The 25,342-nt window shown below is 39.0% G+C and overlaps 1 protein-coding gene across 2 annotated transcripts in view; it reads right to left on the minus strand.

Annotated features, from left to right (window-relative positions):
- TENM1 (teneurin transmembrane protein 1) overlaps positions 1–25,342 on the minus strand; it is a 735,241-nt gene that overhangs the window by 129,239 nt on the left and 580,660 nt on the right. For both annotated transcript variants that reach the window (XM_023633984.2, XM_023633980.2), the window contains 3 exons: positions 14,138–14,257; positions 8,280–8,541; positions 5,539–5,806 (listed from right to left, as the gene is read on the minus strand). In XM_023633984.2, coding sequence (XP_023489752.1) covers positions 5,539–5,806; positions 8,280–8,541; positions 14,138–14,257 — 650 coding nt within the window. The remainder of the gene's footprint in view (positions 1–5,538; positions 5,807–8,279; positions 8,542–14,137; positions 14,258–25,342) is intronic.

A 25,342-nucleotide genomic window follows, 5' to 3' on the forward strand; every position in this document is an offset into this window, starting at 1 on the left:
GTTTTTGTACTGCAGCCCTGCAGGTGGTTTTACTCTTCTTCCACTTGATCAATATTGTACTTGGATTGATCAATCTTATCAGTTGCCATTGATACTTCTCCAAGGAAGTAGTTTACACAACCTCTGCTGGTAATTTATTCACTTTGGTATTACACCTCCAGTTGCAAAGTCTGTTTCATTACAAAAAAATGGTGAAAAATGGTGGGATATCCTAGGATCTCAAGCACCCTTTTTCTCATTTTGGTTGTCTCTCAACAATCTATTCTTCTTTGGCAACACTCTAGCCCTTAGAGATCATACCAGTTCCCCACAGCTGAGCTATGTGGGAAACAAGAATCCCACATCTCAACTTAGATATTCGCCATCACTTCAATCTCAGCCTGTTTAACTCTGACCTCCTCTTTCTCTATCACCCAGAAATGGGGGGGCAGAGGTTCGTATTTAAGTGGCATGGGGAGGAAGAAGAGTGGGAGACCTTTCCAGCCATAGTTTTAACCAAAATCCTTGCAATAACTCAGACTGTATGAACACTGGTCAAGGTTTGCTTCCTATTGCTGTTGTAACAAATTACCACAAACTTAAAGGCTTCAAACAAGACAGATTTATCATCTTACAGTTAAGGAGGTCAGAAGTCTGAAATGGGTCTCACTGAACTAAAATCAAGGTGGCAGCAGGCCAGAGACTCTAAGGGAAAATCCATTTCCCTGACTTTTCCAGCTTCTAGAGGCCCACATTCTTTGCTTCCTGGCTCTCTTCCCCCATCTTCAAAGCCAGCAATGTCGCATCTTGCTGTGCCTTTCTTTGATAGTTATATTTTCCTCTAACTCTGACCTTCCCTTCTGCCTCTCTCTTCCACTTTTAAGGAATCTCGCGATGACATTGGGCCCACCCAGATAATCCAGGATAATCATCCCATCTCAAGGTCAGCTATTTGTAACCTTACTTATCTTTTGCCATGTAACAGAATATGTTCACAAGTTCCAGGGACGAACATCTTTGAAGCGGGTGGTGGCTATTCTTCTGCCTACCAAAAGGCTACACTAAGCTTTCTGAATCTGAAGCAAACCTGAGAAGTGTCACATATAGCACCATTGTTAATATCTGGTGCAAAATTTAGTCTCTTTCGTCTCACATCCATTAAGTGATTATAAAATATGGCTAGGAGTACAACTAAATGCTTTCTTCTTTGTTTGTTTAGATTCATTTGTATCTATTAAGGTATGAGCTCAATGGTAACATCCCTTTGTTCCCATTCATTCATCACCTGAACAATTTATTGCCCGTTGTATTCTGAAGGTGCTCACAATCCATCTTCAGAGAAGTAGATTCTCCAAGTTATTCTACCACCTGTTCTAATGCTTTACCACTGTCAAGAAAGTTCTCTGACTCTCCATGGAGATGGTAATGGGGACTAGGTAGCAAATAAAATCCCTTTAACCATGATTAAGATATCAGGGACATTTCCTACAAGGAGAGTAATCCATATTCCATCTTAGGTACCACACTTAAAATTATTTTGGCTCTTTTCCTTGGGATCCTTGCCAGTTTTCTTTTGCTACCCCACAAAAATCTGTCCCTTAAGTGCACATAAAACACCACGAGGAACATTTTTCTTCTTCTCTCTTTGGATATTTCTGAGTGGGTCAATTGTTTCTTGCTTTTATTACTGTTATTAGCTTTAAAAAGGAACCAACAACACATATTTTAGCATTTTAATTAAGGCCATATTATAGTCAGAATGTTTGAGGAAGTTTCAACCAGGAACATAATCGTAGAAATAGGAAGTAAACCAACACCCACAGGAAAACTATAGGAGTGCAGGCTTCATCACGGGGGTGTATACTAGAAAGTCTTTGCTTTTCTTCATGTTTGAGTTGTTTATTCAATCATCCATGGACATATTAGAAGCTAAGTCATTAAGAGTGCTTAACCACAAGGAGACAATTTTAGAATCTTTAGCACTAGAGGTATTTAAAAGGAAGAGATATAACATATTTAGACATAAAGTGAGGTTGATAAAATGGTGCAGCCACTGTGGAGAACAGTTTGGTGTTTCCTCCACAAGTCAAACAGAATTACCATATGACCCAACAATTCCACTTCCAGGTATATTCCTGAAAGAACTGAAAACAGATATCCAAAGAAATACTTGAATACAAGTGTTCATAGCAGCACTATCCACAATAGCCAAAAGGTGGAAACAACTCAAACATCCACTGGTTGATGAATGGACAAACAAAATGTCGTGTATTCACACAATACAATATTATTCAGTCATAAAAAGGAACGAAGTACTGATACACGCTATGACATGAATGAACTTTGGAAACACTATGCCGTGTGAAAGAAGCCAGATACAAAAGACCACATATCGTATGACTCTATTTGTTTAAAATATTCAGAATAGGTAAATCCATGGAGATAGAAAGTAGATTGGTGGTTTCCAGGGCCTGGAGGGGAGGAGGAGTGAAGAGCGACTGTTAGCGGGGTTACTTTGTGGGGTGATGATGAAAATGTTCTGGAATTAGATGTTGGCGATGGTTGTATAACCCTGTAAAAGTACTAAAACCCACTGAATTATATACTTTAAGTGGGTGAACTTTATGGCAAGTGAATTATACCTCAATAAAGCTGTTATTTAAAAAAAAAGTAAGATTGAATTGCATTTATGTGAACCTTAGCAAGAAATGACTACAAGATACCGTCCTGGTCAGTTCTTCATCAGAATATTGGGTAAATTGTTAAGTGTCACGACTTAAGAAAAAAGTAAAAAAAAACTCCCAAAACAAAAAACTAACAGTTTGGCAGGGGTTCTAAGGAGGGTCACAAAGAATTGGAAAACAAAGTCCTATGGAGAACTGTTAAAGGAATTTTAGATTATTCTAGTGAAGCAAAGGCTCTAGGATAATATCCTAGAGAAGAGAATACGAGGCTTTGAACACGCATCAATCAGGGCCCCAGCCGGACTCAGATGTCACACTCACAAGTATTCACTGCAGAGAACTGAATGAAGGAGCTATTTACAGAGGCATGAGCAGGGTTAAGGGAATTGACAAGGATGATGACCCACCCAGGGACTGGCAACACTGGGAAGCCTTCCTGGCTTGCAGGGGCAAGGCGAGGGAAGGATGATACAGAAGGCCAGAGAGAGATTTGGGGATTTGGGGGGGCTACTTGACAGAAGCGGCCACCTTCTAATGTAGTCACCGCCAGGACTGCAGTGAAGCAGGGAGAGGGATAAACACCCTGACCTCTTTTTCACTCCACGCTGCAGACTCTGGATAGTGCCACCCATTGACCAAATCAAAAGGGAAGCCAGATAGCAAAGGAGTCCAGGCAATGCGGCCCAGAAGCCAGGCTCTCAGAGCACAGAGAAGGACAGGGAAGAGATTGTGTGTGGGGCAGGGCAGGCAGGGAGGGCAAATGGAGAATAACTAACATAGAGGGCCTATCTGTTATATTATACCCACAGCTCCCTTCTTAGAGAAGCTGAGGCAATGAACACCCGCATGGGCTCCATGCTTTATACCTTGTGATCCCAATACACTGTTGACAGCAAAATTGAAAAAAACAATACCAATAGCCAACATTTGTTGAGTGCTTACCATGAGTGAAGCACTTTACATTACTCACATCATTTAATCCTCATATCATAATAACCTAGGAGTAACCTTCTCTTTATGACACCCATTTTATAGATGGAGAAACTGTGGAAGTTGGAGATTAAGTAATTTACCTGATGTTGCACAGCTAGTAAATAGAGAGGGGATGATCTGAACCCTAGGAGGGAGTCTGACTCCACAGTTGTTCTCTCAACCACTACACTCACTGGAATAGGGATTGCGCAGGACTCCACAGGCTGACCAGCAACCTCGGTGGTAGTCAGTCTAACGGTAAAGCTCTGCCTTATAGGAGTGTTCTCTACTGTATGGTGACTGGCTGACACAATCTGATATTCTCTTTATGAGGAATCTGAATGCAAGATACAGAGCAAATCACCAGGCTGTGGGGTTTGAAGAGCTGAGAGTAAAGGAGGGTAGTTAGTATGGCAGGAGAAGTGATGAGCTTAGTTATCAATATGGCGGAGTCACCATTGTGGGAAGCAGTGGACTCTTGCTCCAGAGGGGGCAACTAGAGCCATGGCTAAGTTGACAGAGCCGATGCTGGCTTTTTAGAACTATGAGGTATCTTGGGCAAGGCTGCAGTTTGGTGAGGCTTCCTTGTGAGGCTGCCGATGCCTTTTCTTGTTCTTTCTTACTTTCCCATGTGTCTTTACAATAATTCCCCACTAATTGAGGAAATCTGAACTGCTGTATGTTTCTTGTATTCTAATAAAGTTCAACAGAGATGAATTAATTATTTAAATATATGAATGTCTCCTTGGAAAAGAAGAGTCACCCAGTCTTTTTTTTTCCCCGCTCTATATATTTTCCTCTGGAAAGAAAGAGAAGAAATTGATACACTGTAGTCTAAGAAATATAGGTCAGTTATATGGAAGTGGTATCATGATAGACACTTCCAAGGGACGATATGAAAACATCTCCTCTAGAGAACTTTAAAAATAGTCTTCGCATCTGTCCAAGGGTGGTTTCCATGAGGTACCGCCTGAAGGGACAAGAACCAATGGCTGCCAGCTGCGGTTCCACAGACCTGTGTCAGGTCCCTTAGGAAGTTTTTGCTGTTTCCTACAGAGTGAGAGAAAGAGACAGTGGGGTGTGTGTGTATGTGTGTGTGTGTGTGTGTCTGTCTGTCTGTGTGTCAGTATTAGACTGCTTACTGTTATTTCTCAAGACAGACTATTCCTTTTTTTAGTGTTAAAGTACCCCTCCTTTATGAAATTATGGTAGCGGCAGGCAATAGTAGATTGTAGGGGTTTTTTTCCTTTTTAAAATATTCTTACTTGGCAAAATAAAAAGTTGGCAAAGCTGTCTCAGTCTCATTTTCTAAAAATGTCATTTGTCTGAAAGAATTAAATATCTGAAAACTATAGGCCCGAAGGACCTCTTAAGGTCCCTGCTATCTATAAGATTCTAGGTTTTAAGCCTTGAGATAACAGAAAATCAAAAGGACTAGGGAGGCAGGGTGATTTTTTTATTTAACCTACCAAAGTAACAAGTTAATGGAGTTTAACCATCTTAGACATAAAAGATAATAAGTGCAGATCCTTATAAGTTAAAATTTTGTAGTTTCTAAGTGGAAATGACAGCCTAAATGTCAAATCCAAAAACATGGCCCAAAGAACGCCACACCAAAGGTCACAGTTAGAAGGCAATATTCAGCTCTGGAGACAGTTACAAGTCAGATAGTGCATGATTCCACTGGCATGCAGTCACCGTGAAAGGGGAACTAAAATCATTCTGAAGCAAAAATGTGTCAAAAGGGAAATCTAAACAGGCGCAAAGGGAATGTTTAAAAATGCCGTAGATCCTTTAAATAGAAGAAAATCCCTAATTATTCCAAATACAAATTAATATGCAGCTAGTACTTTCTGTTTTGTGAACAGAATACTGCTGTTTACATAGAATTGTTTCAACATACCCAAAGCCTCTGCCAGGCCCCAAACCTTCTGTCCGTAGATGTCGGTCTTGTTCCAAGCAAATGTGTAGACGAGATTAACTGCAGCAGGAAACCACTTCTGTGTGAGTCGCCCTTCCACAGCTACTGTGAGGTGTACTTTTATCATCCCCATGGGAATGGTTGAATGTGTCAGAAGGATCCGTAGCAGGGTTTTATACCCGGGGGTGCGGCTGCTCAGGTAACTTAGCCTCACAAAGCTGGAAGGAATGGGGATCTCCTCCTGTACAACCTGAAAGAAAAAAAGCCAAATTGGCTCTTACCAATGTTTACAGGTAGATGAGGATACTGCATGCTTTGTTGTCTTAGAAACACACCAAAGGAGAGAGCTTAAAGGGATCTATAGATGGCAAGTCAATTGTTCTAGAATCTTTGTGAGGCTGCGTGACCATAGGTTTCAAATTTTGTACCGAATCTGCAGAGGGACAAGACATCCAGCCAGCCCTGAGGACTGCTCTCCTTTTTTCCCTGCCAGGAAAGACTGTGAAAAGAACAACTTCAGTTTTTCAGCAGTGTTTCAAAAATTGCTTACTAGAAGTTGGAAAAGATCACACTGCTGAATGTCAAGCATTTCAGCGCTATGGGCTCTTTAAGGAATCTTTTTCTTATATATACATACACAAAATCTTGTTTTGTGTATTGTCATATATCACAAAACCATTGCTGTAATCCTCATTCAGGCTAGGTTTTCTAAGAGGAAGGACTCCGGAAGCAGGCCCAGCAAGTGATATTTTATGACAGAGATTATGGATTTTCTAGAATTAATCTTTACTGATGCCATCAAACTTGTCTTCTTTGGAGGTTTGGAATGACACCAAGGGCCAAATTTTTAATCAAATTTTGCTTACATATTTCTCTGTGCCTGGATATACCAATAGATGCGAGCAAGTTTTTCCAAGTTGGCACTTGTGACTGAGAAGCAAATAACTCCCATTAACTCCTCTGCAAATTCTATACTAAACGTTTGTCCCAGAGTGAAAATACTACTTGGCTTCTTTAATTAATTGCTATTATGTATTTGTTTATCAGTGCAGATGGAGTTAAACAACCAAAAGTGGTCACTTAAACTAAATCTTGTGTTCTGTGCCTTTCAACTTCAACTTTCAAAATACAGCTGAAGAAAGAGTCCATCCTGTTCAATACATTTAAGGTGACATGGATAGTGTGGATATTTTTGAGCCTTCATTCATTTCTAGCTCAAAACGTCTTTTCTTCCTTTTCCAAACTAGTACACATAGTAGAACTGACTGTCAAACATCTGGCATTTCATATTGTCATTCTTCTCTTTCTGAGGGCAGGGATCCCTTTTGTCTATTTTTTGCCCATTTTTTCTCACTCTACATTAGCTATTTGATACCAAAGCTGCACATAGGCCCTGTGTTTCTAGATAACGGCAGAAGTACAATGGTGAAGGATAGCACGACATTTACAACCTTAGAATTTAATTTCTCTACGGAAACGTGCAATCCTAGATCAGTTTGAAAACTTTCGTGTTGAAAGAGAGCCATACTTCCTAATGACATCTGTGAAGGGATTGGTGTACTAGGCAAATGTACTCAAATACTGTCTTGTTTTTTCTTCGTTTCTAAGGAAAAACAATGGAAAAGACAGAAATAGCAACTCATCAAACTCCTTTTCCTGCAGAGCACTATTTTTTTTGTGAGCCTTTCATAAGTGGTACCCTCTGGGCACTGCTAATAGTTGGTGAGGATGCTGTGATAGAAGAAAAAACAATTCAGTCTTGGAATGTCTATTTACCTGTTCTTCATTTTTTTTTTGCTGAGGAAGGTTCGTCCTGAGCTAACATCCATGCCAGTCTTCCTCTGTTTTTCAGTATGTGGGCTGCCAGCACAGCATGGTTGCTAACTGAGCAGTGTAGGTCCATGCCTGGGAACCGGACCCAGGCCACTGAAGCAGAGCATGCTGAACTCAACTACTAGGCCACTGGGGCTGGCCCTTACCTCTTCTTGAGTATACTTCTTGAGTTCTGGATTTGTACATCTATGAGTCCATTTTGGTGGCTTTCACATTTAACTATCATTAAAACGTTTCTATAATGTGGTAAGAGAATTGTACTATGGATGTTTAAATGGCTTAATATTTAAATGAAAATATTAAGTGCTCAATAAAGAAAAATTCTCAGGGATCTGAAAATATTAAGGTTCAAAAATATGTCTTCCTCCGACTATAAGGCTTGAACGCTCAAAAGCAAAGCTTTAAGCAAAACCCATAGGCTTGAAAACTCCCTTTACTAAACACAGCTAACCAAGAGGAGTTGTCATGACTTCTAAGAACAATGACAATAGATGCAAACTAGACAATGGAAGAAAATTAGATTTCTTAAGAAGGTTTAATTTCAGAACAACAAATGGTCCCACCTCATTGATTATACTGTTATCACTATTTAGCCAGCTAGCTTTGTTCTTTAGAGCAGAGTGTTCACTAGGTCAAGGTTTGGGGTTTAATTCTCATGACAGCTACTTCATCTCGCTTTGTCTCATGGCCACAGATAGTGCCCGACAGCCCTGGCCAATCACCTTGCAAATGTGTGCCAGAGAGACTATATTTGAAGATTTCTCTTGACAAATGAAGGGCAGCACATTATAGGGCTGGCAGTACTACTAGAAAAAGGAATCTAGCCATTATACGTTGTTGACCACCCCAGGATATGATGATTTTATGCATTCAAAGGCCAATGTACCTACCTGCAGCTCAGGGACAATAGTTCCCCTCTCTGGACAGGACCCTCCAAATGATGTGAGTGGTGAAGGAAGCACAATAGGGTTTGGGCTGATAAAGTTGGAGATATCGCAGGATGGTGGGTCTGATACAACTCTCTGCATGGTTACCTTCTCCACCACAATAAATTGATTCCAAGGCAACCAGAGTGTCCTTTTCTCAGATAGGAAAGGTGATCGGTCAAAGATTAAGATGACAGAGATACCGCCGATGGCTACGAGGTCAAAGCTGAGAAAGAAAAATATAAGATAGTTTCAACCAAATAAACAACCAAAAAAATTAAAGATAAAAAATAGGTAATTTACTGCCCTTTCCCTCATTCGGGAGTCAACTGTATCCATTCGTATTCTCTATTTTATAAGTTTCCTCTAGCTAAATATTCATTCCATGGGTGACTTATTTTCACTATCCAGTAAACTTATAAGAAAACATTTCATATCGCCAGTTGATAGTCACCCAGAATTTGTAAACCAATTTTAATACTATCTTAAACAAAATGACAGTATGTATTTCTGTAAAGCCAAATCTGACATCACTGTTCCCCCTCATGCTAGAGATAACAAGATGACCATTTAACATTCAGTAGCATCTTTAATATAATGCATTATTCATCCTCAAAAAAATTCCTATAATGTAACTCAAGAAAAGTAAGGAGCCAAAAGGTTAAATATCTTGTTCACGGTCACAAACATAGAAATCTGATGGTGTTTTTGAGATGGCATTTGGAGAAAGATACCAGCAGAGGAAAATAGTTCAGTGAAATTTGCTTGAACAATACCATGCCTGAACCCCCCACATCTGGCTACCTCCTTTGGCTCCTGATTCTACTTGAACCTGAGATTTAGGATTTCTGGTTCCCTCTAGAATGTCTCTTGGTTTCCTTTTGAAAGACAGCCTGTGATGGACCCTGTCCATCTCTGCCGACAGCTCCTTTCATATCTTTGACAAAGCAAGTCTACCTCTCCTGGAAGCCAACTCTGTCCATCACTTGATGTGGTTTCTGACATGACCCTTACACTGGAGCATAACAGAGTCAGATTTCAGTCCATTCTGTACTAGATGGTTCTACATTACTTCTAAGTATAATGATGTCTTTGAGATAATGTACTTGAAAGCATTCAAGAAGTATAAAATACTATATAAAAGTAAGATAATGATAAATTATTATCATTATATCTTGCAAATGGATAAAGGGCAATATGATGCTCCTTAATATTCAAAGCTTAATCCACAGGAGAGAGACGTAAGCATTCCCTGCATTAAAAAAGATCTTTCTGTAAAACACTTTTTCAATGATAAGACGCCCTGATAGAGAATCAGACTTAATTATATCACCACTCCCTTCACATGACATTTATTATATTATTATTGTATTATCAATCGTGTCTTGTTGCTGAAATCATCCAGATAAAGATAAATGGACAGTAACAGAGGATGGCTAATACTGTATTTTTTATTGTTGCTCTTTCAGTCAAGTAGCTGTAATATTAAGGCAGTTTCCAAAAAGAGGATTTGAAGAAATGCATTAGCTCTAGAAAATAATCTAGGTTTGAACTAAAAAAAGAAAACCCAAACGGCTTACGGTTTAAGACAGAGAGGCTGAATTCATAATACAGGAACAGTTTAAGGCAAGCATAGTGGGGAAAATCCTACATTACTTGTCAGGAGACCTTTCCTCTAGTTCACATTCTATGTTGATTTAACTCTGTGTCCTTGGGCAAGTTTATTTGCTTCACCGAAACCTCAGCTCTTGACTCCTTAAAATTGAAGTACTTATTTATTCGAAAACAAAAACAAATGCAAACGCAAAAATAAAATAAACGATCCAAACAAGAACCTGGGAATTATTCTCTACTTCTAGAAGGATTAAGCAGATAGGGCAGGATTCTTGCTTTGTAGAAAGAATGTGGTTTTTGCTTCATCCACACCTGGGTTTGAATCCCAGCTCTGCCACGTTAACTTTGTGTCTCTGGGCTAGTTATTTAACTTCCACGAGCTTCAGCTTCCTCATTAGTAAAATTGGGCTAATATGATCTATCACTTAGCTACTATTGTAAGTGAGTAAATGAAATAAAGACTCAAGGGTGAAGCACATAGTAGGGACTCAATAAATGTTAGCTTTCTTCTCAAATCCAGTCCATCGCCCTGTTAAATTTACAGATGTTTTCTCTTAGAGTTCAAATGAACTCTAGGCCAGCATTTGATTATCTCCATAAGCAGATACTGATTTTTAAATTCTCCTTGGAACTTCCCTTAGGCTTCCTGTGATGGTTAGTTTTATTTGTCAACTTGGCTAGGCTATAGTACCCAGTTATTCAGTCAAACACTAATCTAGGCACTGCTGAGGAGGTATTTTGTAGTCATGGTTAATATCTACAATTAGTTGACTTTAAGTAAAAAAGATTACCCATGATAATGTGGAAGAATCTAATCCAATTAGTTGAAAGAACTTAAGAGTAAAACTGAAGTTCGTCTCAAGGCTGCAGAGATGGAAACAACTCCTTTCCAAGAGAGTCCAGTCTGTCAGCCTACCCCATGGTTTTTGGACTTGCAAATCCCCACATCACATAAAGCAATTCCTTGAAGTCTCCTTCTCTCCCTCTGCTTCACTCTCTGTCTCTGTCTGTCTGTCTGTCTCTATGCATACATGTAAGGTATACACACACACTGGTTCTGTTTCTCTGGAGAACCCTGACTGACACATTTCTCCTCTTCCCACCTAGCTGTTATATACAGTAAACACTATGTGGTTGACTCATTAATTGCCAGGGAGGTGGCTCTGTAGCCAAAAATCCATCTAAACCATTCCAATGCCAAATAGAATGCTGTCTGAGTGATTAATCCTTTGGGATTTCCCCCACCACAAATGATCTCCGTTGGCACGGGTCATTAAGAACAGGTTATAAAGTCATATGATAGTGAGTATAAAAGACCCCAGGGAGAGGGCACATTTGTTTGGACACTGTAGTCAATCCATAATAGGTCAGACCAGTCCTATCCACAGGTGGAAGACTATTGAAACCTATGCAAATGTTATGTCTGCCTTACGGTATCTAGAAAGGAACAAACTCTTACCTTGAGGGGAATCAGTGGGAATCCTTTCTTCATCTTCCAAAGTCTTCCTAACAAAGTTCTTGAGACCTTTAATGGTTCTCAAGAATCTTCTAAGAAGATCAATGCTTCACCTGTTTTGCTTACGACCAGCTGAACTATTTATTAATAATTCTCTTTTAACACTTTACTGAGCACATGTTATATATCTAAATTGAAGGTGGTAAATCATAGAAGATAAGAGCCAGATTACTTGGGTTCAAATTTTGGGTTGTACCTTTATTAGCTGTGTTCATTTGAATAAGTTTTCTCAACTGCCAAATGAGGAGGGTGATAATAATAATACCTATCTCATAAAGTTGTGAGGAGGAAACAGAATGGTATTTATGAAAACGTCTGGCATACAGCAAATACTCAGATATATTCGTTTTCCCTTAGAAATGCCTTTTTGTCTTTTCTGCTACTCTGGTCTCTCCCAATCTGCGTATCTAATTTCTTCTTACTTTTAGAGGATCCCGTCTTCCACTCCCATCCTTCCTCTGCTTCTTATACATCATTTTGGTCCCCTGACCTAGACTTTTCCTGGTTCTCTAGGGAAAGTTGTCAATTAACTTGTGCAAATGGATGGACCCACATAACATATTTGCATTTAACAGGGACTTTGAGAGAGTCAATAGCTTAATCCAAAACAGTGACACCATTGATGGGAACGACAGGGGTGGGCGACAGACTGGTGGGATTGAGATTCGGAGACAGAGGGCCTTAGAGCTTCTTGCATATCATCCTCTGTCTACCAGGTATGTAAACGCTAATCTCAGCCATTCTATAATATTTTTGCCCTCAGGTGTAGTTTCCTTTTGATATCCTACTTTTGAAATATATTTAATCTGAGGTAGCAACAAGCAGAAACATAGAAATGGACATTCTCATCACATTGTCACTTTATGTCTAAGAGATGACAGTGGGACAGTTTGGTTGGCACTTAGGGCACATCTTTTGAATGCTTATACCCTACGTGGAGCCTGAGGGGAGAGTTATTGCCAAAGGGGCCTCTGGCTAGCATCTGTCATCTATACAAACCTAGTTCTCACAGTGAGCTCAGCAGAGGAGGGTCTTGGCATTTTACTTAAAACTAAAAACAAAAATAACAACAAAAATTGTCCCCTTTTAATGTTTTCTGTAACCTGAAAACAGAAATTTTTAGACTTTTTAGATATTAAGTTTCTTTTAGGTTCTTTTGTGAATATCAAATAATTCACCAAAAGCTTTATACACAAGCTAGAAAAAAACTGAGGGCCCATGAATTCTCCATGAGAAGTCAAATGTCCCTGAGGATATATTCTATTTAAAGAAACAATTCATTTCTCAATTTCTGGCTCATGGTTGAACACGCTGGTGAGGGAGAGGCTAGTTTTGTGTACCAGTTACTGGTGAGTGAACTACCAAAATTCCATCATTCGATTTAATTGAGAGAAAGATCCATTTCAATTAGTAGAGAGCTCTGATTATGGAATATTTGAATGGAAATGTAGTTTTTACTTCTTATATATACAAGCAATGTGTGTGTGTGTGTGTGTGTGTGTGTGTGTGTGTGTATACCTGCACCCAGAGTAGTTCTGTTGAGTTTGTTATAATGAACAGGCAGCTAGTTAATAATTAGCAATATCATTTACATACAAATCATTCATATGATTTACCAAAGTCTTAAAAACAGTTTGTTTCCATAAGTTGGTTAAAATTCTTCCTTGTTGTCTTCTTTAACTAATTTTTATAAGCATTTTTTAGGCAGGCAGTTGAAAAAATAAATTCAGCATAGCTCAAGTTGAACGGTTAACAATTCTGAAGTGGTTAGGACTAATAAGGTTTGATTGTAGGTCCTTGAAATGAGATAGTCTCTCACACTGTGATAAAGCACCAAGCCAACAGGTCTCTTTGTGTAAGTATGGAAGCAGCATGTTATGAGTAGGACATTTTAAGGGTAGCCACCTGGAGACTAGGGCTCCTCAAGGCTATTATTACAATGTTCCTGAGATTGATAAATAGGTACATTTAAGCTGGACACCTGGGCCTATTGACTCAAATATTCTGAACAAATGTCTTCCTAAATGACAGCAACAAAAATATTTCTATGAGCAAATCCTTTTCCAGGATGAAAAGATTTTACTTAGTAGTCTTGCTTCCCAGGTCTCAGAGAACCGTGAGAAGCCCTTAGAAAGCAGCCTGGTAGTCGGTGCTTAAGGTTAACACACTGTGGCTATACAGACACTACAGGGCAATGGTTATGCTGGCCTTGCCTGTCAATGAGGTGCAGCCATTGGTAAAGTAGGCAGTCTAGGGAGGACACATTGACAAAGAGTGTTAATGTAGGTGAATTCTCTACTTTTGGAAAAAACCTTTTCGACACCTTCATTTCTGAAATATTTTGAGGCTATCATGGAAGAACAGCCTAAGTGTTCCACGGCTCTCTCTTTATTACCTACACAATCTCACCGAATTTTGAAGATGGATTTACGAAAGGAATTAGATGAAGGCTAGAAAACTTACCACATGGCCAAGGTTTCAAGAAGACTTGAGAGTAATAGCGGAGGGTTAGAAGAGAAATTTGGTTTGATTTAGATGGGGAATAGAGGAGATAAATATCACCAATGACTTTTCTAGATATAGCTAGAAGAAAGATGGGCTTACAAACAATGTATCATCCAAGTCCTGGTTTGACACATGACTAGAAGTCAGTATTTGGCCCTCATAATAATCAGAAGCAATACTGACATACCTTCCATCTTGTCGGCTGATGGTAAACCCATAATCACTGTGATGCAGGAAACTAACATTCACCCCTACCAGAGGGGTTCCATCTACGGCCACCACTTGGCCTCGAATCACACAAGCACGCCTGCAACAAAGATCAAAGGCAAATATAAAAGCATGCTGAAACTAGATTCTAGAAGCCAAGATGGAGAAACTTTGGAAAACACAGCCAAGTATAACAAAGAAAACAATAATTTCACCAGCCAGTAGTAACTACTGACATTTTGGGGTGGATATGTTTGTCTTTTTCACCCATCAAAACTGGGATTATACTTAGCATAGTTCTGTATCCTGATATTTTTAAGTTAACAGTATATTATTCACATTGTCCAATGTAATTAGAAATTCCTTAATATATCATTTTATTATTATATAATATAGCCTTAAACAGTATTCCTTAACTTGTTTAATCAATTCTTTATTTTAAGACATTTAGTTGTTTCTTAATTTTTTCTGCATTGGATTTCTTATTATTTCCTTGAGACATAGTCCTAGTTGTAGAAGGATATTTTTTGCTTATTAAAATCAATTACATTAGTTAATACATAAATATATTGTAGATATGACTAAAGTCCCTGCTGACCACCTCTCTCCCAGTTCCGGGTTTTCTTCCCAGAGGGAATCAGCAATATCATTTTGTTGTGAGCATACTGTATTCTTTTACATACATAGGTATGAACATTTTTAAGGCTTTTGATACATATTGCCAAATTGCTTTTTCTGGGAAAACAATAAAAAAAGTAGACTTAGTTGGGTTAATTTTAAAGAGTTAAAGTCTTCAAAAGAGATATGATCCCTGACTATAGTATCTTCTTTCTCTTGCCTAATTGAAATAAAATATTTCAGTAGATTTTCCTTTGAAACAAAGGAGTGTCATCCTTGCCAAAGAATGGGATTCCATTAAACTAGCCCCTAAACAGGACTCTCTCCCTGGGGCATAGTCCATTAAAAGGTGTATACTTTCAGCTCCAGCCTCGCCAACAAGTTGTAACAAATTTCAGGAGCTTGGCAGTGTAGAAGAGTGCCCAGGGGCCAATCTCAAGCAAAGATTTTTCACTGGTCTGCTGTTATTGGGGGCAGTGGGGTGGGAGTGGGGCAGGTAGGAGAGTGCGGGTGGGAAGAGTTTTTCGCCAGAGTCCAATCCTAATCTTGGCATCCCTGAGCGCTAGAATGCACATTTTATGGTTGAAGCTGGTAGGGTTGAGGAAGGTTGGGCAAGGTCAATGATTTTTCCTAGAGCAGCGATGTTGTTTTTTTCACCAAGTGAGATGCAGGGTATCCAAGGAAGCTCAATGTTGGATTAAATAGGTCCACGTTATTTGGGCAAACACCACTTTACAAAGTAACCATAATAATTCCACTCTGGCATTATACATTCTTGGAACAGAATCAGTAAGTCAAGGCAACATATCTAAAGGCTCTTGGCCACAAAGATCATTTGAGAGAGAAAAGAAAAATCTCTGAAAAAGCAAAAGATAGTTACCAGCCCAAGTTTGCTTTATATGTTATAGCTAATAAGCTCCACTACTAAACTCTATTGCAATCAGAGGAACTGAATATAAATTATGCCAGTAGGATTTATCTTGCATTACCTAAGGCCTGTCCCCAACACAAACTACAAGCCTTTAAGTATTACATAAAGGTAAGCGAGTATAATTGTTGCTATTAGTGTTTTTGTATATAGAGCTCTCAGACCAACATTTCTAGTTCTGATATGGATCAGTGGCTTTCTTCTTTCCAATGAGCTGCACATTTCATGAATTCTGTAAATCACGGTTCTGAGTGGCATGCAAATGACATACTGGCATTTGCTTTGCCTTGTCTGATTCCCTCAGTCTCTTTTGGGGAGATTTTAAAATTCCATTTGTTTTAATAGAGAAGACACGTATTTGAAAGTCACTGAATTCTGAATTTTGAACTAATCCTGACAGATCTGGTCCCAGGTTCTAAGTCCAATGTAACAAGAAACGAAATAAAATGATGTCTCTAGTTTCACACGGTAAACTTTTGAAGGTCTTTACAAAGCAAAACTTGACAAGCTGGGTATAGATTAAGTAGAAACAAGTTGGGAAAACCTCCTGCAAACTATATAGGGATTGGAGCCAGAGGGGCTGAGAAGACTGTGTTAGCGAGGTTGAATCATTTAAAAATCCGTTAAATATTGCTTCCTGAGCCCTAAGTGCTGATGGCTTTTTTGGGGGTGTGGTGGGCGATGATTTGGAACTTGCCAAGGCTCTACCAGTTAACAAGGTGGCCTTTGCAACAATACTGCCTACCTGGGTGGTTGCTGATTCCCTATTGGCAAGACAATTCTACACTCACTCATTTTATTTGTTCACATTAATCTAGACATTGTGTCTTCTCACAGCTGTACTAGGCTCAATTATTTTTGTTTTTATTTTGTCAGGCCTAGTTGGCATTATTTGCTCATATTTTATGACAGACACAGACCTGTCTCTTCTCTTTGCTTCTCTTTTATTTTCTATACAGCTTATATTTATGAAGGATCCAGGCTGGTGAGTGAAAGTCTCATAAAAGTCATCATTATTCTATGCATTTCTCTTGCATTCCTCTCTTCCTTCATTCTGTATCTCATTCTGAGTAGACTTGTCTTTTGACTCTTCTGCTTTTTAATATTCCTCATATTTTATGAAGCACACAGATTTGGGTGATAACGACTCATCAAAGTCATCATTATTCAAGACATTGTCTACCTGTTCTTCTTCTCATTCATTTCACTCTTCATCATTCATAAATAATGTGCAGACTTGTCTTTCAACTCCCTGCTTTTTTTATTCCTCATATTTTATGATCCACACCAACTTACAGCAGATGATAAAGCCCCATAAAACTTATTATTCTACATTTATCAGCATTGAACTCTCTTTGTAATGTATTAGACTTTAAATGTTCTAAGATTCCCTGTATCTTGCTGCATTTGCTCCCATTATTTACACACTCCATGTCATCCATTTTTCACAAGAATAACTCCTAGCTCCTCTTATTCCTGGATTATTAGTACTTACTATAATCTTTGACCAACATCAGTCATCCTGCGTCAGTGTAAGTTGTCTAAATTTTGGGATAGTATTAAAGTATTTTTCTTTAATTTGCAGTAATCTTGATTGGCACTGCCCGCAGAAACCTAGGGAAAAATCTTCTCTGGCAAACTCTCCATTTCTTTTAGCTCTTGAATCTACTCGCTTCCTTAGGCGACTCCAGCTCCAGATGGCCCTTAGGGAGACTTCATATATATTCTTGGCAAGTATGGTGACTGTGCTACTTCGTTCCGCTCAACTGCCATTTTGTGCACTCCCAGCTTCTAAACACAATTTTCTTCCTAATTGTGGATGGTAGATTCGTATCTGCTTTATTTTTTCTGATTCACACGGCCACTAGAATGGAGTTTCTCCCCAATTTATATAATCTGTTTTGATTATGCTTCTCACATCCAAGGCAGCCTGTATAATTCATCTTTTTCCTAGGTGAGATCCTTGTTGAAGCCGTGCGGTGTGTATGGTGGGGTCTGTCTCTGGTAGTACCACAATCCTACTTTCTGTGCTTTTCGTCATTCTCATTGTGGTGCCTCCCTGTTTCCTCTCCCAGAGAGTCTCCAGCTTCTTCAAATCACCATCTAAATAAGGCAGTCAGGGTTGGCCTGTCTTTGGCCTGTTTTGGGGAAATATCATGAACTCTTACATTTTTGCCACATCCAAACTACCATCAATCTGAGTCCTAATCCTTCAAGGACCTGTCATTTTCTGAAACTTTTTCAATTAAATAATATACAGAACTCTTCTGAACCTTTCAAACTAGACATTAGAAGCTACTGTCTGGACTGTCATGAAGCGGGTCCTGCACATGTGTACAGCAGTATGTGCCCAGTGTGACTATCTTTTGTGTTGGTTGTGTGTGTGTGTATGTTCGTGTACTCTCAATGGCAGGTACTGCATGCTTTCCATCTTTGCCTGGGGCTCTCCATCTTTGATTCACAGACATGGATGCGATGCTTTGCTTTCTTCAATCTTTAAAAACAAGAGCCTCTCTCCGCTGTTGTGGGTTAGAGCAAGAGAACCTGAACTTAGATGGACATGTCCAATGTGACTTTAAAAACATGTATAGGGAAGAACACCCCTCACAAGCGTCTCTTTTCCTCTTCTCTGGAGAATACAGGTTGCTGCCAAGCTGTCTATCTGCTGTCACTATGCTAAAGCAGCAAGCCCAAAGGAATTGCTTCTCCCTTTAACTAAATGCTGAATCTTCCAGGTGTTTGGAGCTTGGTCTGAAGAACAGGGCATCTTGGGAAATGCAAGTCAGAATATACTTTACCAAGGGCCTTATTTAACTAACAAGCTGCTTGTTAGACAGTTCTGATGCAAAAGGTCTAATTCATTCTGTATTTGCTGTTTTCATGGCACAGTCAAATTATCCCTAGCCTTCAATAGACTCTTGGTTCCATTCTCCTCTTCCCTTATTTATTGTGTTTTGTCTTCGGTGTCAAATTTTCAATATTCATTCAACACCTCAGGCAAAACATTAACCTCAAGCACAAAAAGTTGGTTTGAAAAACAAGGCTGAAAACTAAATTGCTGAAAGAAGATGTAATTTACTGCATTGTATTTCTGATTAAAATCTTTCATAAGGAAAATGAGGCTCAGAGCTAGGGAAGTTATAACTATTTGCTTTTGTTGCTAACAGGAGCATAAGCAACCTTTGAAGGGTAACATTCAAAATCAAGGACCTGGCCAGCAGGGGATCCAGCCGCAGGTGGGCAGCTTAGGTTGTTTTCTCCCTAAGAACAGATGAAATCCTTTCCACAGCTGACAGCTCTAGTCAAGAGAGAGCATTGAGAAGGACTGAGAAGGGAGAGGCTTTGTGAATCCTCTGCTCACTAGTATTGGAATCCTGCCCCGTAAATTCCTCTATGAGTCATTATCAGTTGGTTCAAGTCTCTAAGGGACAGAAACCTGCTGCGTATGAGGTGTGGTTCGATGGTTCTCCTGACATCTCCATGGACCTATTATACCGTAAAATTCTATAGTTGTAGATTGTGTCATTTGGGCTAAAGCGCTGCTGCTTCTGGAGGCCCTATTGGAATGCAAATACATCTGAGTGGCTGGGATAAAGGGTTTATGGTGTCCTCTTATCCACTGCCATCACTCAGTGAATAAAGGACCTTCTCTTTACAGTGTAATTTTGGGACTGTGGAATTTCCTCAGTCCTCTTTGGTACTCCTCTCATATAGACCAGAGGTTCTCAAACTTGATCATGCATCAGAATCCCCTGGAGGGCTTGTTAAAATACAGACTGCTGGGCCCACTCCCAGAGTTTCTGATTCACAGGTCTGGAGTAAGGCCCAAGAATTTGCATTTCTAACAAGTTCACCAGTGGTGCTGATGCTGCTGGTCTAAAGACTGAACTTTGAGAACCACTGCTTTAGGGAAAGCAAGACTAGCACATACTCAGCCAATTATGGTGTATGAACTCCTGAGAAGGGAGGCAGGGGGCATAAACCATGTAACGGCAGGCAAGCTACCAAGTGGTTGAGAATCTTACCATTATGAAATGTGAGGCATGAATTTTTAACTCTTCCATATAAACCTCTGGAAAAGGGTTTGCAAAACTGTAGTTTGGGGAGTTATATTGAAACTGTCATGACAGAGTGGTGGTTGGCCTACAAGATGAACGGTAGGGCCCCTTCAAATCCAGAGATTATAAAATGGAAAAACATGTTTTAACATGATTTATCTGTCCCAAATAAGTGTCACTTTCTTCCCCACTCCTATTATTCTCATTAGACAGTGCTCATATCCACGTTATGGCAATTGTCATAGCCTGTCTTGGATGAGAATTATAGGTCCGTCTTTCCTATTAGTCACTCCAGGGCAAGAACTGTGTGATTTTCCTCTCTGCGTCCTTCCCAGTGTCTGGTGTATACAGCCCGTGCTCAAGAAAGCTTCATCGAATTTCAAATCAAATATTTTTATATGAAGTTGTAAGATACTTGCGACCTACCCTCATGGCACTGCTTCAAAGGTTTTGGAGACTACTTTGAGGTTGCTGCGTGCCAGATGCCTTACAGTTCATTTATTAAGAAGCCAGCATTCTGGATTGTGCATTATGACTTTCTCATCCTGGGAGTTTTGTTTGATAATTGACTACTTCAGGGAATTAAATAGTACCCCTGTGATTGGGAAGAATGAATGAATAGTCCTCCTCAAATGCCTAATTTATGAACACTAACCCCATTATTCTTTTATATATTACCATGTAATTATGATCTGGTATTTCATAATTTAAATACATTTGAGGGTTCTAATATTCAGATATTTTGGGGGTTTTCCACACAACACATGCTGGTTTTTTGATATATGTTATCTAAGCTGGCACAGCACCATGAAAACATTTAATGTTATAGCATAAACCTGTTTTCATGTTCTGAAAATGCGAATGCAGTGAATGTTCATATGCAAACCCAATAAAATCTCATTAGTTTTTACTTAAATAGAGCAGGCCGATTTAATCCTACTCAGTTGGTCACTACCCCAAATAAATAATACCTACCAAATGGGTAACATTAATAGCATCTGGGAGCATTACCCATCAACATTCTAGGACTTTGGGAAAGGTGGTGCTATTGAAAATGCAGATAGCTTTTTAAGCAGAATTATTTTCCTCATGGCTAGTGATGTTTCAAGTAAAACAAAATGGGGGCACTCACCCTGAGGTAGGGTGGCCATTTTCCCATCTGCCCTGGTAATTGCTTGTCAAAAGTAGGCTTGCTTTGGATGCCTGAGATCCCCAAAGTAATGGGAAAAAGATCAAGTGTTTTGAAGCAATAAGAAAACTGACGACACAGTCACATTTTCAGGACTGCCTAAGTGCCAGTCTGCTTCATTTAGACACATGATTATTTTTGTCCAGAATTTGAATCCTGAAATATTTGTCCTGTAAGCCCTTGCAACTCTTGAATAGTCTCAACTTATGATTATTATTTTGGTTTGTTTTCTGCCTGTTCTATCCATGACTCAAATGGTTTATCTTTGTAATCAGCCTTATGGGGTTTTATTAACCTCATTAACCTTTCCTGTCACTTCTCTGTGAATCTGCTTTTCAAATAATGGATAGTCATTAAATATAGGGAAAGTCTGTCTTGTTGGTTGTAGCCTGGCTGTGGATTACTCTTCCCTCCACGGAGGAAAAAGTGTGGCCCAGCTCTATCCACACTAGGTCTAGCTCTGGCTTGCTAGTAATCACCGTTTTGACTTTTCCTAAGAAAGAGAATTACTCTTGGCCTCATTTGTTCCTCATGGAAAGTGAGAACAACAGCTCTTCCCTGTGATATCCTTAGTCACCTCACGAAGATGCCATAACAGTAAAATAACCCAGTAAAATGACCGCATTTTGAACTAGATCTTTCAAATTATATTCTATTATGTGCCCTGATATTTATTAAATATACATGTTATATACAAATATATATATATTTGTACAAATAAAATATTTATTAAGCATTGACTATGAGTCAGGTGCTATGCAGGGCACTTTCCTTATGTTATTTCATCTAATATTAATATAACCCTGAGTAGGTACAACTATTAGCCCTGTTTTAAAAATGATGAAACGGATTCCAGATTCAGAGATATTAAAAAGAATCGCTCAAGTTAACACGGCTAGTAAGCTGTAGAGTGGAGGAGGTTTTTTCACCTGGACTCTAAAGGTCTTTCGACTTTTTGAGCTGTACCGCAGATCTTTCTTAAGATGCAAAAAATGTGGCTACAAATGAAAAGAAAGTGTTCACCTACCAAGATGGTGCTATCCATAGGACATCGTTACCTGTAGACATTTACCAACTGCTGAGTACTTTCTCTGTGCAGGTGTGTGGTGGAGCTGAGCTACAACATGTCATTCCTTCTTTCTCTTCAAACTTGCATTTACTCTGCCCTCTCTCGGGGCAAATTTAGATGATAGAACCAGATAGAGACACTGCGAGATGATAGTGTGGCTAAGAGGTAGGTAATAAGGATTTGAGCCTTTTGAATTTTGATCCTAATTGAGTAGTAAGATAGATAAAATATTAGAAGATACGTATTCACTCTGAGATAAGCTGTAGATAGCTACAGGTATTACAGATTACAATTATTAAGCATCTCAGAACATCTGAGTTTCAGAATATCACAAATAACCAATGGAACAGCTTTTTGAAGATTTGTGCTCTGATTTCTTTTTATTCTTCTTTTCCCAAGAGCATTTGCAAAGAAGTGAAAGTCACACCTTCTTTCTTTTTGGTACCTTTAGGTGTTGACTGCTGATTTCAGGAGCTAGTCAGCAGTATAAATCTTGGAACCTTCATCACTTTGTAATTTTTTAAATGTGTCTTGAACATGTGTTTCCTGAACTTTAGCATTAGACAAAATAGTTGTCTGAAAATCAGGAGATCCTGTCTTCACACACGTAACGCCTTTCATATAAACGAGATCAAAGTGCTTTATTAGCAAGTAGCAACAATCTTAGTTCCCACTTGGGACAACAACTACAGAGGAGATAAGCAAAGGAGGTTGCTCAGGAAAAGCAACAAGGGAAGACGAGTAGAATCACAAGGAAGCATGGCCAACCCAAACCACACTTGGATTGCTTTTCTAAATGTAGGCAGGTCACGTGCAGTGCCTTCCTTTAGAAAGAAAGGTCAACACAAGATAGGTTTGCGGATGCTGATGCCTTAGGAAGAGCCTCCCCTAGTCCTTAGTTTGTTCAATTTATGCAACAATTGTTGCATTGTGTGTTTAACAACCCCTGGTTGTGTACCTGATATAATGTTTTACACATTCCTCGATTAAAAATACAGAAAAATCTGCCATTAGCAAATAGACTCGGAGGTCCTAAACTAACAGATTCATGAAAAAGTTAAACACAAAGCATATGGATTCAAATTTGTACCTCAGCAAAATTATGAATGATTATGTTATACACCTTCTAGGGGTTACTTGTACATAGGCAAAGCTGAATGTGAATTGAATACTGTAATAACATTGTATTTCTCTGTAAATATTCTAAAATGTAAGCTTTTCTCACCTCTTCTTTTTCATAATTCCAAATTAGTAAGAGGTTTCTATATATTTGTTCTCTTTTGAGTTCAACAATAATTGATGAAAATCTGCTATTTGTTTTTTTTTCTTTTTTATGGCTAAATGGTCTAGGGTTGTTGCTGATTTCTCTTTCTAGAGGCTATTCAGCTCGCCTGAGCTATTTAAATTTGTTCAGTGTACTCCTGGAGGACAGGCATCCCATCCATTTATCAGTAAAACCTAGTACAGTAACCAGTAGGTAGTAATTCCTTGAGGAAGGTTTGTTTGACCTTTATATTTCACACAATACTGCAGAATCTTCATTCAGTGGGCCCCTAAAAGTCACCGCCAGGCTCCAGCTTGTGTGACAATCTATTGCGTAAGGGTCTAGGTGGCAGGAAACATCTAACAGATAGATAAATGCCAAGATCATCTAACATATAAATGCTAGGAGGTCTCTGCTGTAGTGTCACCTCCCCAGACAGTCTTTCCTGGCCCACTCTGTCTAAATGGCCATTCTCTGTCCCTAACCTTTTTTAAAATCTCACTTGACAGTACTCATACCTATGTGACATTTACCTTTTTCATTATTATCAGTCTTCTTCACTAGACTGTATGGGGAAGGCACTTTATCTGCTGTAGCCCAGAGCCTAGGACAGTGCCAATCACTGAATGAATAAATGAACCAAGTAAACATTGGATTGCTCATCAATCTTAAGAGTGAAATGATCAACCTTCCACAATATGGATTATCTTGAATGAAACTCTAGGATCTAGTTATAAAAGACGCCAATGTGTGGTTAATGGGAATTTTTTCATTGTAGTAAGTGGGAATTTATTTGATGATTGTTTTTTCCCTTGAATTCATCTATTTAATACAAACACTTTAAATTGTAGAAAAAATTATTTATAGCCTCAAATGTCAAAGGATGAAACTTCTTGCAAATAGTTAAGCTGCTCACTGTGCAAATAAGCTTTGTATTTTTCTGGCAAGTCATCAATAGCCTCCTGTGTGTGTCAATTTTAGCAGCTCTTCATGCTCACTTGTGTCAATTAGTCCCATCTCTGAGTTATTGCTGAAAACTTCCAGGTCAGTCTCACTTCTGTAATTGTTTAATGACTTTGCCTCATTTGCTAGGATACCTCTTGTCTTACATCCATTTAGGTTACCTGTCTGCTCCATCAAAGCAGTTGAATTCGAGACCACTGAGTTGATGAAATTCAAGCTCCCTTAGAAACCTGATGTTCCATAATCCACAGAACTTGTTGCAATTTGTAATTGATTTAATTATTTTTGTGTTCACTTGATGTTTTGACTGCCTCCACCACTAGAGTGTAAGGGAAATTCTGTGAATAAGGGGACTGTGATTGTTATGTTTACCTCCATCTACATAGTTCCTGGCACAGAATGGGTACTCAAAAAATATTTGCTAAGTGGATGAATACACATCCTCACCCCTTTTTAAAAAATGAGATGATATCGAGATATTATGTTACATTAGAGATGGCAGAGGACTTTACTATCTCTTCTAAGGAATTTAAAGTCCTCAGTTACTCTGGAAATACTAATATTCCAACAAAATACATATTTTTAAAAAACAGTAATTGGTACCTGTCAAGTATGGTTATTCTTATGTCTTACTCTATATTCACGATCAGCAGCTTCTGCAGCAATGACCATATTTCTGCAACCTTCCCCTTAACCCAAGTCTTGATTCAATAACTCATTTTTCCATTCACCGGATTTCAAATGGTATAAATTCCCAGCTCAACTAAGTGAGAAAGGCATGTTTTATTAAACAAGTTATGATAAGTAATGATGGCTGTTACCAGGTAGCATGAATAATCAGGAGCATGATTCAAGATTTCATTATCAAGTGGGGTATAGTAAAGAAGGAGGAAGGCTTGGGTAAGTAAAGAGTTTGCTAAAAATGCCATACTCGAGGCATTTGTAGTATCTCAATTCATTTTGGGGCACTTGTCTGTGGTTTTCTCATGACACCGAATAATGACGCAGGCCAAAGTGAGCCAGTTAACAGCAATTATCCTACTGACTTCCTGATACTGCTCCTTATTTTCTAATTTTTTCTTGTCTCTGAATTTTC

The sequence above is a fragment of the Equus caballus genome, chromosome X (genome assembly GCF_041296265.1).
Source record: "Equus caballus isolate H_3958 breed thoroughbred chromosome X, TB-T2T, whole genome shotgun sequence".
NCBI lineage: Eukaryota > Metazoa > Chordata > Mammalia > Perissodactyla > Equidae > Equus > Equus caballus.